The sequence below is a fragment of the Thalia democratica genome, chromosome 7 (assembly GCF_965202585.1).
Source record: "Thalia democratica chromosome 7, ktThaDemo2.hap1.1, whole genome shotgun sequence".
NCBI lineage: Eukaryota > Metazoa > Chordata > Thaliacea > Salpida > Salpidae > Thalia > Thalia democratica.
In genome coordinates this window covers 38,083,465-38,098,535 of record NC_139171.1, presented here as the reverse complement: position 1 = coordinate 38,098,535, position 15,071 = coordinate 38,083,465, and the positions used below count along the sequence as shown (strand labels likewise).

At 26.1% G+C, this 15,071-nt stretch overlaps 1 protein-coding gene across 1 annotated transcript; it reads left to right on the top strand.

The window, feature by feature from the left end:
- The first annotated feature begins 561 nt into the window (after nt 1-561).
- On the top strand, nt 562-5,737 carry LOC145840958 (large ribosomal subunit protein uL16-like). Its single transcript, XM_082948315.1, has 5 exons — nt 562-684; nt 2,959-3,156; nt 3,356-3,463; nt 3,755-3,917; nt 5,543-5,737. The coding sequence occupies exons 1-5, from the start codon at nt 662-664 to the stop codon at nt 5,696-5,698; spliced, it is 648 nt and encodes a 215-aa protein (XP_082804441.1). The 5' UTR covers nt 562-661; the 3' UTR covers nt 5,699-5,737.
- The last annotated feature ends 9,334 nt before the right edge of the window (nt 5,738-15,071 follow it).

Sequence of the window (15,071 nt, the reverse complement as noted above, 5' to 3'; positions counted from 1 at the left end):
TACTGAATTGTTTCATTTGAAATGCTATGCTTGAAAAGTAGTTTGTCGATTTTTTTTACAGAGATATGGAAATTAAAAAACTACTTAATAAATATCTACTTAAAAAGTAACAAAAGGACTAATATTTACTTTATAAAATAAATAACACTGAAAAGATAATCTTTTCGAGTTAGAAAAGAAACTTATTTTACTAAATTCTAACATAAGTTTTTAACTTAGTTAAGATAAACCATTACAATGTTATGTTTTTGTAACTAATTTAAATAAAAACAAAATCCATTATAAGAAAGCTATTTAAGCTAAACAACTTAAATTGTTCAAAAAGAGAAAAAAAAGTTTTGTTCTAATACAAAAACTAGTTTAAAACTACTTAGAAAACTTTGTATAATAAGATTAAATACATAACGAAAAAAATTCTTGTTTTAGTCATACGTTTTCTTTAAAAGTTAAAAAAAAGAATTGTTAAAACTTCAAAAACTACATTTTCATAAGAAATTTTGCTTGTATAAGTTTAAATAAATAATTACGTAAAAAAAGGTCAATTTGTGCCCTGATAAATATTTTATACTTTTTTGGACTTTAACAACCAATTTGGTTCACCAGCTCATTTTAGATAGGTAGTCTTTCTTTACATTTGTAGCTGATATTATTAACAGTAAAAATGGGAAGGAGACCAGCTCGTTGGTAAGTATTTTGTATTTTTATTTAATTTTGTATATATTTAGTTCAAAGTAGGAAAAATTTTTAAAATTTAAGTTATATTTATGTATATATTTTACAAGTTTGTATTAGTTTGTTTTCATAAATGTTCACTTTTTGTACAGTGCTAGTACTCTTAATGTTTTTAAACACTAATGCAGTCTTAATTTGTAATCTAAAAATCTATCAAGAGAGTGTAATGAACATTGATTTAATAATTTAACAATTTACTATAATCTTTTAAATGTTGATTATTTTTCTGTATGTTTTTTAATTTTAATATGTTGATTGTTTTTGAAATCCATTATTATAACCTTAAATGCATTTCATCAATTTTTAAGTAACAGAAATAATAGTTATACAAAATTAATTTACACACATATATTTGCTTCCTTAAAATATGTCAATCTGATATACTATTAGAAAGATGCATTTATTAACCTTATAACTATTTTACAAGTTTTTATTTATTCATTGTTTAAGTTTCTTAAATATATATTTGATTGGAGCTTAAAAAATGAAAATTATGTTGTCCAGCATTTTAATTCCACTTTATTTTATTAGTATGATGCTTTCACAAATTTTAGATGTAAGAAATGTTAGCTCTAAATTTTCAGTAACCTATTAAGGACTACTCTATATTAGCAATGTTGAATTTCATAATTAAAGTTTAATTTTGAGATTTTGTTTATATTGTGAGTATTAAATATATCCCTTTAAGTTTATTATTAAATAGATAGAAATGTGGATGGAATTTAAGTATATGTAGATGTATAGTTTTTGCAAATCAAAAGTAATTTTTTGAAGTATGAGCTTTAAGATCTGTTTTATAACTCATTTTAAACAAATTGATGAAACAAATTTAGTATGGTGATCAATAATTTACTATATTTTTGCATTTATTCTACTTTATACAGTATTGAAGTAATAGTTGAATTTTTCCATGTTATCAGGGTTGCATTTTTATTTACAACTTAATGTAAATATTAAAAAAACAAATATATTCAATTGGTCAAAAATATTGAAGTTAGATGAGATTTAATAAGTTTTATTAAATGCAGAATTTTATTTATTTATAAAGTACATTAAAAGATTTCATAACAGTACATTTTTATAATTTTAATATAATGTACTTATATGCATTAATTTTGAATAATTTTATTTAAGAGTCAGAACTTATTTAAAAAACCTGGTTGTAATCCAGAAAATATATAATAATTATTTTAATTTCAGTGACCACCCTGTAACATTTATTTTATTTTCTGTATACATATATTATTAAATACATAACTATTACACTATAATTATTTTTAAATAGATATAAAAAGTCTGATTATCTAAATATAAATAAAATATTATTTATAATTTTTTTTGATTGACATATTAGCATTATAAGTTTGTAAATAGCTTATTCAGTATAACCTTAACATATTTGTCATTCTTTATCTAATATAGTGACTATTAAAACTTGACTTACTTATGTCCATTAAAACTTTATCCTGTTTTATTTATTTTGCTTGATTTAGGTCTGCTAAAAGAACTTAAATGTTATTAAAAGCTCATATTTAAACTGTACGCCTGTTTTTTAAATTGCCTTGAATGATTTTATACAGTTAATGTTTGATTATTAAATTTTTTTAAAGTGCTGTCCCACATGTGAATTTGTTTTACCAAATTTACCAATTTGTTTAGTAAATAGTCTATCAAACTATATTGTTAAACAACTTCAATAAGTCTCTATTGCCATACAGATGTTTTACAGATGTAACAACTGCTATAAACTTGTTAATGATTAAACTAATTTTTATTTATTACATTTTAGTTACATGTTATAATATATGAATTTATTATTCACTATTGTAATAATAGTTTACTTTTTTAACAAATAAAAACGTGAAATATGGTTTATATAATTAGAAAAATACAATAATATTAAGATAATCTGTAAAAAAAACAGTGAGCCAATATAAGCTTGTATTTAAAACTTAGTATTTAAAGAATTTTTTATATGGATTTCATAATTCTATTATGTTGTATAATTTTAAACTCTAATAATTGTCTAGTTATTGGCTGTTAAAATATTAATTTTAATATATTGTCTGGCATTAAAGTGATGATAATAATCATGTCTCTTCTCTGAAATGATAATGAGTTGAAAACTCTTCACACTTCTGATTGATGCCTTAATTTTAAAATTTGATTTATTACAAGCTGTAGTAAATTTTAAATTATAATACTAATGCATATATAACTTTTCAGTTATAGGTACTGCAAAAACAAGCCTTATCCCAAGTCAAGATTTTGCCGTGGTGTACCAGACCCAAAAATCCGTATTTATGATTTAGGACGCAAGAAAGCACATGTCCAAGACTTCCCTCTGTGCATACACATGGTATCAGATGAGTTAGAACAGCTGAGCTCAGAAGCTTTGGAGGCTGCTCGTATCTGTGCCAACAAGTAAGTGTCAATTAAATAATAATTCATAATTAATAATTCATTTGTTCAACTGATGACTTTTTGACTTTGATGAATCTATCATGTCTCTTCTCTGAAAAATAATGAGTAGAAAACCACTTCACACTTCTGAGTCAATTATCTGTAATATCAAATTATCTTAATTAAATACATTATGTAAAAGCATGCTCTATCTAAACAGATACATGGTCAAAACTTGTGGTAAAGATGCTTTCCACATGAGGATCAGATGCCATCCATTCCATGTTGTCAGAATCAACAAAATGTTGAGTTGTGCCGGAGCTGATAGGTAAATTTTGCTTAAATAATTTTAGACAGCTTCTATTTTTAAGAATCAAGTTTTCATTTTTTTTTTTGTAATTGCCTGTATAACCCGTATTTGCTTTAAACATGAGTCATTATGATTCAAAAAGTTATATTATACTTTGTTTTTACATGGCATCAAGTGATGATACATATCATGTCTCTTCTCTGAAAGATAATGAGTTGAAAACTCTTCACACTTCTGATTGATGCCTAGATACTTAACATTTGTATATTTTTGCTCTTAACTAATATTAAAAAACAAATAAATTTTTAGGCTTCAAACTGGTATGAGAGGAGCATACGGTAAACCCCAAGGTCTTGTGGCCCGTGTCAAGATTGGACAACCAATTATTTCCATGAGGTGCAAGGACTCCAACCGTGCCCATGCTATTGAGGCTTTCCGTAGGGCAAAGTTCAAGTTCCCTGGAAGGCAAAAGGTTGGTTAAAATTGTGTGCTATGTTTAAAGTTTTTATTGTAACTAGATTTATTTTCAAATAAAGCTAAAGGTTTATTTTAGCTTGTTTATATCTACTACACCAAATGACTTTTCTAAAGAAATTATTAATCTTGACTTGTAGAACCAAAGTCTTAAAATAAAATAAAATTTTTCATGTTTGTCTTATAAATTTGTAATTACAAAAGTTAACTGAATCTAGGCAAAATATGTCGCATTTTTTATTAAGAATTAGAGGTAAAATAGAATTAATTTTTTTGCTAATAATATTGATAAATAATCTTTGTCAAACTCATGTATAATTTTTAATGAAAATATGATCTATGCAAATTTTCATCATAATTTTTTTTTTGAAATTCATCCTAGTTTCTTAAAATTTATTTAGTATCACAAGGTTGCCACTTTACCTTGAAACCTGAAAAACTTGGAATTTGACAATTTAGGCTAAAATAACCTGGAAAAACCTGGAAATTTCATCAAAAATCATGGAAAAACCTGGAACTTTTAATAATTTAAACATTTTCAGTTGTAAAATTTTGATTTGACACAAAAAATAATATATAATTAAAATTTTTTGTCATCAAAAGTTTTTTTTATTAAAAAACACATTTAAATTATCTTTACAATGCTTTTATTCTATTTAACACAGTTTCTTTAATAGAAATTAACTTAAAACTACAAATAGACCTAAAAATAAGTAGTTTAATAAACCTGGAAGAAATTTGGAAAACCCGGAAAAAGTTTAAAAAAATGAGTGGCAACCCTGATATCAGTAACTTAGATCTTGTAATACCAATTAATTCTACATTTGAGTTCGACAAAGGTTTCATCATTAAATATGCTACATCTAACAGAGTGTCAAATTTCTTTCTCCATATAGATAGATTTTTTGCTACTAAAATTTTTAAATTAAGTAATAAAAATCAGCACTTTTTTTAAATTAATTTTCTTCAAGTTGACAAAATCTATGGTCATTTAAAGCTGTTAAATATAAGCCTGCTATAATCATCAATGCATATCAGTTCTATCATACTTTAAAAGTATAAAATATTTTTGATACTATCAACTTTATTGTTTGCTTTTGATGGTATTCTATTTAATACACATTCATTCATAATTTTTTTGATACTGTTAGAACTTTAATTTAAACTTTTAATTCTATTATCTGTTACAAAAATTACTCAACTATAGTAGTATATATGTTTTAAATGTAATGTAATTAACCTTAAAATTCATAAATGATTAGGGGTAAGTGTTGAGTAAGTAATTGAAATATATTGTTTAATCTATTCAACAATAATGCTCAAATATCAATAAAATTGCATAATGGATAGAAAGTCACTTTTCATCTTTAGGTTATTTTTATTCAAAATCTTAACTATGTCTAAGTTTGCTATTTTTATTGGAGAGATGAAGTCTAGTGTAGTAAATGCTTATATTAAATAACTTCCTGACATGAGTCAGATAGAATAGGATATCCATCTTATTTGTCGTAATTTACATATGTTTAAAACCGTTTTGTAATGATAGCTGTAATTTTGTTTGACTTCAATTTTTCTTTTTACATGATTGTTTTAGCAAACTCTAAAAAGTATTCATCTGTTCAGATCTACGATTCCCAAAAGTGGGGATTCACCAAATGGGACCGTGAAGTCTACGAAGAGTGGTACGCCAACGGAACTCTCATTCCAGATGGTGTCAGCTGTCAGTACAAACCCAACAAGGGACCATTAGATGCCTGGAGAAAGAGAAACATGGCATAAATTTTTTCTTTTAGGCAAAATAAATTGTAGAAAAAATAACTGTTCTTTTTATTTGTAAAATGTTATTTATCTTTATTAAATAGTAATCTTTAAAGTAAAGTTTTCAGTGTTTAAATACTTACTAAAATAAATAATAAATGGAATACGAACAACTTCAATCTAACTAACTTCAAACTGTTCAATCTAGCTTTAATTTTATATTTTGATTAAACAAAAGTATTTATTTGATCATAAATTTTAAAATCCGTTTATTACAACTTCATAATATTAAAAATTAACTATCCAGAAACTTGTCTCTGCCTGTCCTTAAAAGAACCATTAATATCTTTAATTTTGATCACTTAATTTTTCAAAAACTAATTGAAATTTAAAATAAAAATTTACTATTACCTCATATATGTTAAATTATTGTGTTTTTTCTCTTTTTGAAATTGACATATATCAAAATTTTTCTTAATGCATTTACATCTTCATGAAAAGAAATCGCTTTAGCTCATATTTAAATGAATTTGAGTTGCAAATTAAGTAAGTAGAGAGTAGTTATATATGCAGGATGAGGTCTTTCTTTGAGACTTCAAGGGAGTTTTTGAAGAGGTATAAATTAGTGTAATCGAATTTGGTTAATAAAACGATTAATTATCGCATTCAGACGAAAAATAACTAAAACTTATTGAAGATGTGATCGAAGTTGTGGGTTTTTTAATCTTTTTTAAAGGATCCCGTTTGCTGCTGTGACACTTTCCAAAATAAAACTATTGAAAATACCTATTATAACTAAATCTAGAATTTCTAGCGTAGGTTTCAAATCATGATCTCCTGGTACCTCCTTTGCTGCCTATCGCAATAGAGGGGCCATTTTGAAAACAACTACTAAATAGATTTAACTAAGTAATAAATTGAAGAATAATTCGTATAATCAAAAAATCAATACTTAACATTCGCTTAACGGATTATTAGCCTTGGCAAAGATTGCCTATTCAGAACAGCACTACATTTGTAAAATGTTAATCTGTAAATATAAAGCGGGTTTTTAGTAAGTGTTCGTTTCTTTTAATTATAAATTTTATCTAATAGTGCAATATGAAGCCTTAACAGATTGAGTTGTACACACTAAGCATTATTTTTTTATTTTAAGCATTATAATACACTGACGAAAACACTTCATTTGTTAAATAAATCGTTGAAACAGATTTAACACAGTTCAATTTGAAAACTCCTACATAGAAAAATATTTTTTACAAAACCAGGCAATTACTCAGTTTACAGCTGAACTTATCTTCATTTTAATCAAAGACATCTGTGCATGTTCAAAATACCACCCTGACTATTAAAACAAGCTTTTTTTTTAAACCGTTTACATTAAATAGTATAGGCTTTCATATTGATCCCTTTAAAGAAAAAATAAAGCTGAGCTATAGCCTCCTCCGACAAAACTTTTCAAAAAACTACCTAAAAACTTTTGTTATTCACCATCAACTCCAGAATATTTAGTGAAAGTTTCAAACTGTGGCCTAATGGCTCCCTTGTGGGCTCTTTACTGCATATGCTCCCTCCTTTGCTGCTTATGGTCCACAAGGGGGCCATATGATCATCTTTGGGGTCCCTGGTATTAAGCATATTAACATAATTCAAAACCATAACAAATAATTTGTGAACAATATGTATATATTTTTTGCTTTAATTAAGCAAATTTTAAAAGTTGTAACTTATTAGACTTATAGTTTTGTAAAATAATCTAAATAGCTACTACATAGTATCTAAAATTAACTATACTTTTACCAATTTTTGTATAGTTTGTCATTTTATTAAACTTTTATTGCAGAATCGCAGTTTGATAATCCGTTTAGCGGTGAAACTGAATGACTGCCGCATTTTGAAACAAATATATTTTCAATACTCTACTCAACTGAACATTTAATAAATTTTTTGTTTAGGTTTGTTAAATGGTTTGCTAATTGTAAACAAATTTTGACCTACCTTAATCAGCCTTAGTCGAAGAAAATCATTAATCTTGAAACCGGATTAATTGAAAATTTGGTTTAACAGTTTTGAATACATCAATATCAAATACTAATAGCTGCTGACGATGTTTAATAAACTGATTATCAGACTAACAATGTGAGATTTTAATTATAATGTCTTAGTTATTGTTCAAAATAGTGTTTAATAAGGATATTACTAAAGGTCTAAACTCAAGCTTAAAAATGTGTACACAAAGTAAACAAATTATCGTAATGGTAAACTTGATTAAATTGTAAATATATTTATAAATTCAAACTACTTAAATGTAGAGCCAACTTCTTGCAATATTTAAAAAACGCTAAATCTTTTTGCATTAAAGTTCAAGTCAATAGTATAACATATCTGGTTTGTACAAATTTACCAAAGGAAACAAGTCAAGTTGAAGATTCTTATACTGAAATCTATTTCAAACTTAGACAGCTATTAAGTTTCAGCTCCGAACAGATTATTAGAAGATATTTAAAAAAAGGAATAATCCGTTTGGAAAACATAATAACTGTCTGAATTTGAAATAGATAACTGTCTCAAGTTTTAATACATATTTTTCAACTTAATACAATTTACAATAAAAAAGATAGTTTGCTTAAAATGATTTAAATATATTAACTTTAGCCTTTAAAAAAAGTTTTATTCACTGATAAAAAAAATCCTCGGCTATAAAAATTATTACAACCAATAACTTATTTTTGAAATTATTTCGAACTATTTTTATGAAAAAAAATGACAATCAGAGCTCGTGGTAACAATGATTACTGTATTCCAATAATAAAAGTTAAAAAAAACTTGCCTATCGTGTTAAATACCTTATAAATTAATGCTTAACACTAACTTATTAACGGTCACTTCTAAGTTATTCCGACCAGTTGCCCTCAACTTTTTAGTAAGACTGAGCAAAATATCAGCCTACTAAATGAACAGTTTTGACAAAATATTAGTTTTATTCAGATTTATATTAGTTCTAGTTGTTTAAAATTATTATAAGTATATAAGATAACAAAACAATAGTATGCAACAAACTTTCGTTTTGGGTCAAGTAGTTTCTAGGCACATTACAAGTGCACATTTAAAAGTACAAGAACAGTTGCACTAAACTTTGTCCTGGACAAAACATTAAAAAGTATCCAGGAGATGTGCGAATATTCGAAACGATATTCGTGCACCAGGTCCTTGGACCAAATATTTTCAGCTTTTGTTTTTGTCGTTCATTAAACTAATAAAACATAATCGTTCTTTATTTTTTTAAAACCTTTTAACTATGTAGTAAAAAGCAACGTTTTTTGTAACGCAACTTAGTTGTTAAACGTCGATGTATGCTTTAAATTTCAGTTTAAAGTTTTAAGAAATTTGTTTGGTATCGTGATAGAGAGCAATGATCAGTTTTCAGCTAAAGTAAAGTAAGTAAAGATAAATAGGTATACGTTGATATTGTTTATATTTATTTGTTGTTTTAAGTCTAAAAATGGAAATACCTTACATCTGCTGACATACGTCAAAAAATACTTTGTAAAAGTACCATATAAGTACCATATAAATCTTTACATTGCATGAGTACAATCTGAGACAAAGCTGGTAATTAAATATAGCGATTAAAACCCATTAATAAAAGTGTTCTTTAATCAACTATTTATGTAAGTATTATAAATTTTTAAATTACTGAAAAAAAATAAAACAACATATGTTTAAACTACCTCTTTTTTCCTTAAATTAAAACTTTCTTAGTGTAAACTATGTTTGTAAATATTTAAATAAAACTTTAAAACTAATCTTAGTGATCTATTTTTTTTAATATTATACAGTTTTAGTAGTAGACTAAATAACTTTATAATTTTAACTCTTTAGAGTTTATTCTCGTTAAAATTTTTGGAGAAAGTTCTTGACTAAGTCTATTTTGATACGTGCTAGTCCAGTTTTGTTCAAAATCTTTGTAACACAGGAGGAAAAAATTATAAAATCATAATTAAAAATATGATGAATTTATAATATTAGGAAAATTACTAGTGGATATAAAATCATCAAACTAGTAAAAAATCGGTGACAAAAAAGTTGTTTTCGAAAAAACTCCTAAGTTAAGTTTACCATATATTTCTTCGGGAAAGTACTTAACTAGTGTTTTTCTTGGGAATTTTTTTATACTTATCCCGACTATGTTTGGGTTCACAAAAATTTATGCAGCTTCTTAAAAAATGATATTTTTCTGGATCAAAAATTTTTATTTTCTTAAGTTCAAAAAATGTAGTCTAATAACTATCGTTATTAACATTTTTGAATACCCTTCACTTTAAGAATTGTTTATGTTATCGAAAATAGTAGTGAGTAGAAATATGCGCCTTGTATTGGAAGATTATAATTAAACCAATCTTTCTTTGCTTGTTAGCGAATGACTGAAATGGGTAATAATTAGACATATATATTTGCAATCGATCTTATAGTAATCGTCAGATTGAAATTAATTTTCTGAGAAAAAGGCCAAAGAAATTACAAAATATTTTTTTAAATACAAATGCCACTGTGAGAGCAGTTACATTAAACAAATTTTAATATATCTAAAAACACGATTATAAAAACAAGTGCTTTTAATCATTTATTGGTGTCAGTTAGAAGAAAATTAACACAGCAGTAAAAAAGCTCTTAAAATATACTTCATAGCGGAACGTTTGATCAATAAATTTAAAGTAAAAAAAAAACAAAGTTTTACGGCTGTGCTAAAACATTTCATATTTAAATGATCTCAAAAAAAAAAAAGTTAATTTTTCAAACAAACCTAGGCTTTGTAAAACTAAATAGTGTTATTTCACGTTACGGCATTAAATAAAAGCAAATTTGTGTCAATTAAAATTATATTTTGTTGTATAGCTTTAGTGTGCTTACTAAATATACTTTAGTTATATGATTTGAATTGATACATACAGCTATCAGGTAGATAATTTTTATTTAATTTTTGCCGTTTTATACTTTTTCCTGATGAATACTTGACAACATATAACTTATAAATTGTTTTACTATCATTTGATAAAAAGAAAACGACATTATGTTTAAGTCTTGAAAAAAAAAACAGTTTAAACATCTACATTTTTTACTATCGCTTTGTTTTATTGAATTATATTTAACATCAAAAAATAAAACATTTATTTATTTTCAAAAATGTATAGACTGTCACAAATATTTACAAAATTTATTTAAGTAGTCGTGGAAAACTTGTACATTTAAGTTTTACTATTAGTTTAATGACACTTATTAAAAAAACTTGTACGAATCCTACACTGAATTCATATTTTACCTGTCAATAAATATATGAAAAATTATTTTAATGTTAAAGCATTTAAAAGATATCAGAAACGTATCAACTAAACGAAAAGTTAATTACGGATTCCTTTCAAAATTTAGACCGTATAACTTAAAGCTATAACAGAAATAAAAGATTAAACTTTGTTAAGCTCCGAGAAGGCAGCTTGTTGTTCTTGAAAATTTTATTTTGAGAAAAATTATCAAGACTGTCACTATATAACTCGAGCTGTTGTTTTTATGTCGCTGGGAATTTTGGAAATCAGTATTTAAATCTTTTGTCTATTAGTTACATAAGGGCATGTAGGATGAGGCCCATCTAAGAAGCTTTTGTAGGTGCGTACTATTTAAAACTTCTTAATGCAGAAGTTATTAAATAAGTTCTGTTTTTTATATTTGAAATTTTCATAGAGAAAAAGTGTATATATATAATTATGAAACTTTATATATATAATTATATGCGTATTTTCAGAGTAAGTATGTATATGTTTGATTTATTCAAACATTGATGTTACACAGAACCTCTTGAGTTTATAGTTAAATAACTTCTATAAAAGTCTGAACTGTCTAAACTAGTATAAAGTTTCAATACACTAATGATTACAGTTAGTAAGCAATATTGTAACGAAATTGTTTTGTGAAGCGCATTTTTACAACTAGCGTTCCGCTTTTTCCTCTTTTCTTAATTGAAGAAAAAAAAAGAACCTGGTTAATAACTTTTACATTATCATTAAAAATATAACTATTTATCGGATTTAATTTTACAACACTTACAACTACCTCCAATATTATACTAGCTACTTGACTATCAGTGAAAAAGTTTGACATAACGCATATATTTCTGATTAGTTTTGCTGCCGGTTTTTAACTTTTTAAAATTACCCACTACTGACACACCTTTACCTTTTTAAAAAAGATTTTCTAAGACCTTTTTGCGTGACCTAGCAAAAATACGTTAATGAACACCTATATCTTTACAAAGGATTTTGCTTCAAAAACTGCATTTTGCTTCTTTAGCCTGACCTGCAGACAATTTGCGTTGGCCGAGGTCTTTTTGTTTTTGAAGAGTCATCTTTCATTATTAAGCAATACTTTCTTAGATAATGCAAACAATTATTCTAATGTAGCTTAAACTGTTTTGAAACTAAAATTAAAACTTCTGTTAAATAAGTTTTGTTATATTTTGATCAATTCTTTTCACTACAATTTTTAATAGTACATTTTTAACTAATTTTATTTAAACTATAAAAAACATTACCACAAAACTTATTAATTGTTTTAACAACATATTAATCTTTTTTTTAAAGATTATTACTTAGTTTAAGGATTTTTTGCTTTTTGTTAATTTAACTGTCTTTTTTATTTTAAAAATTGTAGGGCATTTTTAAATAAACTAGTTTGTTGTGGGAATGTTTTCAGTTTATGTAGGCCTTTTGAATATTTGTAAAATTAGTAAAGTAAACAAGGTAGCTTAAATTTTAAAACATTAGTACGTAACGTATGCTTATATTCTTTTTGTAGAAATGGTTGCAATAGTTATGTAAACCGGTTAGTTGCAATCAACTTGCAGCATTAATTAATGTAAAATATTTGCTTGTTTGTGTAACTTAATTGTTTTTATTTGTATGCAAACACTAAAACGCCCAAACAATGCATTAATCATTGAAATATAAGTTAACAATCAATATCAAAAAGGTCATTGCCATAAACAAAAATTTACTATAAAAAGGCGTTTAAGAAGTTAACAGCAGAAAATAAGAACAGCCGTTTAAATTATGTTATTTTAAAAAACAGTTTCGATCGTAACATACATGTATGAAAATTTTTCAAAATTTTGTTTACTTAGTTATGCTAAAGTCAAGTTGTCTTTGTTACTAGTTTTTCAACCCCGATAATTATAAGGTTTCGATTTTAATTATAAAATGATATACAAATTTTTCTAGTGTACTAAAGCTTTTTCATATATAGTTGAGGCATAACTGAACCTTTTAAAATTAAAACCTTGATCTAAACCTACAAAATTTTGCTTATTTAATTATGTTATATAGCTTCAGAATAGAAACAAAATGATTAACTCGAAGTTTTTAAGTTTGCTTGTGTTGTCAGTTTTTCTGGTTGCTAAGTGCTTCTCTAGTTGTGATCTTCCGCCCTCTCCAGATGTAACCTATCCAGATGACTTGGGTTATTATGGTAAGAGTTTTTGTACAATTACTAAAGCACTTGTTTTTAATGATTTTATTAATAACTGTTTGATAAATAATTTGAATAAAAACATTCTAATTATAGACTTAAAAAATGTAGTTTAGTAAGAATCAAAAAACTTAAAGTAGCTTTATATCTTTAGTAAGTTTAATATTTTTAATAAGAATTTTTATTTAATCTTTGTATGAAAAAGGTATGCGAGAAACATTGTTTATTAAAATATCGACCGGTAAAAAAAGTTATAGTTATCATAAACACAAAACAATTAAAATTGACTATCTCAGATTGCTTCGACCCTTGGTTAGAGCAGAAAAAAGAACACGGTGAAACATATGAAAGAACGAGGCCTATGTCTTCAACTCAAGATATAACTGGAACATTCTCATGTAGATGTAGTTACGGTCGAATTAGGTGCTCAGGTTAATTAAAAAATGGTTCTTTTTGTTTTGTTTATGTTTTATTTGGTTTGCATATTTTGCAGTTAAAAGTTTGAATTTATAGTTTGTAAACGCTAAACTCTAAAATAACTTAAAAAAGGTTTTTTTTTTCTCAAAGTTTAAAAATATTTCTACTGTTTTCAAAAATATATATAATGTATAAAAGTTAATAAAAATATTTTAAAGTTTAAATATTGATTAAGTTTTAGTTTAAAAGAACAGTTAAACTGTTATTAAACTAAATCCAAAGCAGTGTATCCTTTTAAAGTTGAAACATTCGCTAATGAAAAAAAAACATACAGTAATTCATACTTCATATATTTTCTAAAAGTTCTGTTTCTTTTTGCTTTAAAATGTTTTTACGAATTAGTCACAATATTTTTGTTAATATTTTTAATAAGTTAAACTTGACCTTATTCTGTTTTGTTTGGAACATAAAACATGTTTAAACATGAATGTGTAAAACTGTTCAAGTTTGTATATGATAAATTTTATATATTGTCTGTTTCGTATTTTAGTTATTAATATATTTCTTTGTAAAAAAACTTATAAGTGAAAAAAAGGTTGTTTAGAAGTTCACTTAAATTCTTTAAAACTAAATTTTTACAAAAACACAAAAACGAGCAGATTTTTAAGCACAATGATGGCTGGTTAAAAATTCTGCAATTTCCAACCGCTAACAATTAGCCGTGAACTAAAAGTAAAACTGTTCGATCTTTTAAAGCCACGGACATTCCTTGCTGCGATGCGAAGACGAAAACATACAAGGACTTGGATGAGAAGACTTGGTACAACTTCCGCGGGCGTTTGGCAGAATGCAAGTGTAAGAGGGGCAGGGCTTCGGTCGGAGAGTGCACTCTGCCCAAGACAAGCAGTAAGATCATTAGTTTCTTAGTCCTCTAGTGTTTATTCAACTTTTGGATTTAAAAAACTTCATTTAAAAACCAAAAACTTTTTGTTAATCGTTAAAATAACGTCAAATTTTGTAATTATAAGCATTAGGTCAGTGTTAAGATAACCAAAAAAGTATACTTTGTTTTACTTACTGAGCTACCGAACCATATTTTGAGCACGAAACGTCAGCAATCAACCCGCAAACAGGTCAGATGGTCTGCAGGGACAGTGTGAGGGGAACGACGAGCAAGCCGGGTGACGTGTACACGAGGCAGAAGGGCTCGATAGTTCAGGAGTGCACCTGCAAGCAGTATGGTAACAGAACCAGGTTGAGGTGCACCTACCTGTGGCCCGCTTACCAGGACTAGATACCTGCTTGATTTGTTTTGTTGTCCCGCAATGTAAAATAAAACTAAAGTGTCAGTCAACTGCGTCTTTTTTATTTTAAAGAAGACCCAGCTTGATTTTTGTTAGCATTTTTATTTCTTTAAAACTATTTTTGAAATGTTTGGAATAACGTGCTTAAACAATAAAAA

What these genes read in the sequence shown, in the direction of transcription:
- LOC145840958 (XM_082948315.1), top strand. Translation starts at nt 662, where the DNA reads ATGGGAAGGAGACCAGCTCGTTG. An exon ending in GCTCGTATCTGTGCCAACAA is followed by an intron (nt 3,157 to 3,355) that starts GTAAGTGTCAAT and finishes CTATCTAAACAG; the next exon opens with ATACATGGTCAAAACTTGTG. An exon ending in AGTTGTGCCGGAGCTGATAG is followed by an intron (nt 3,464 to 3,754) that starts GTAAATTTTGCT and finishes ATAAATTTTTAG; the next exon opens with GCTTCAAACTGGTATGAGAG.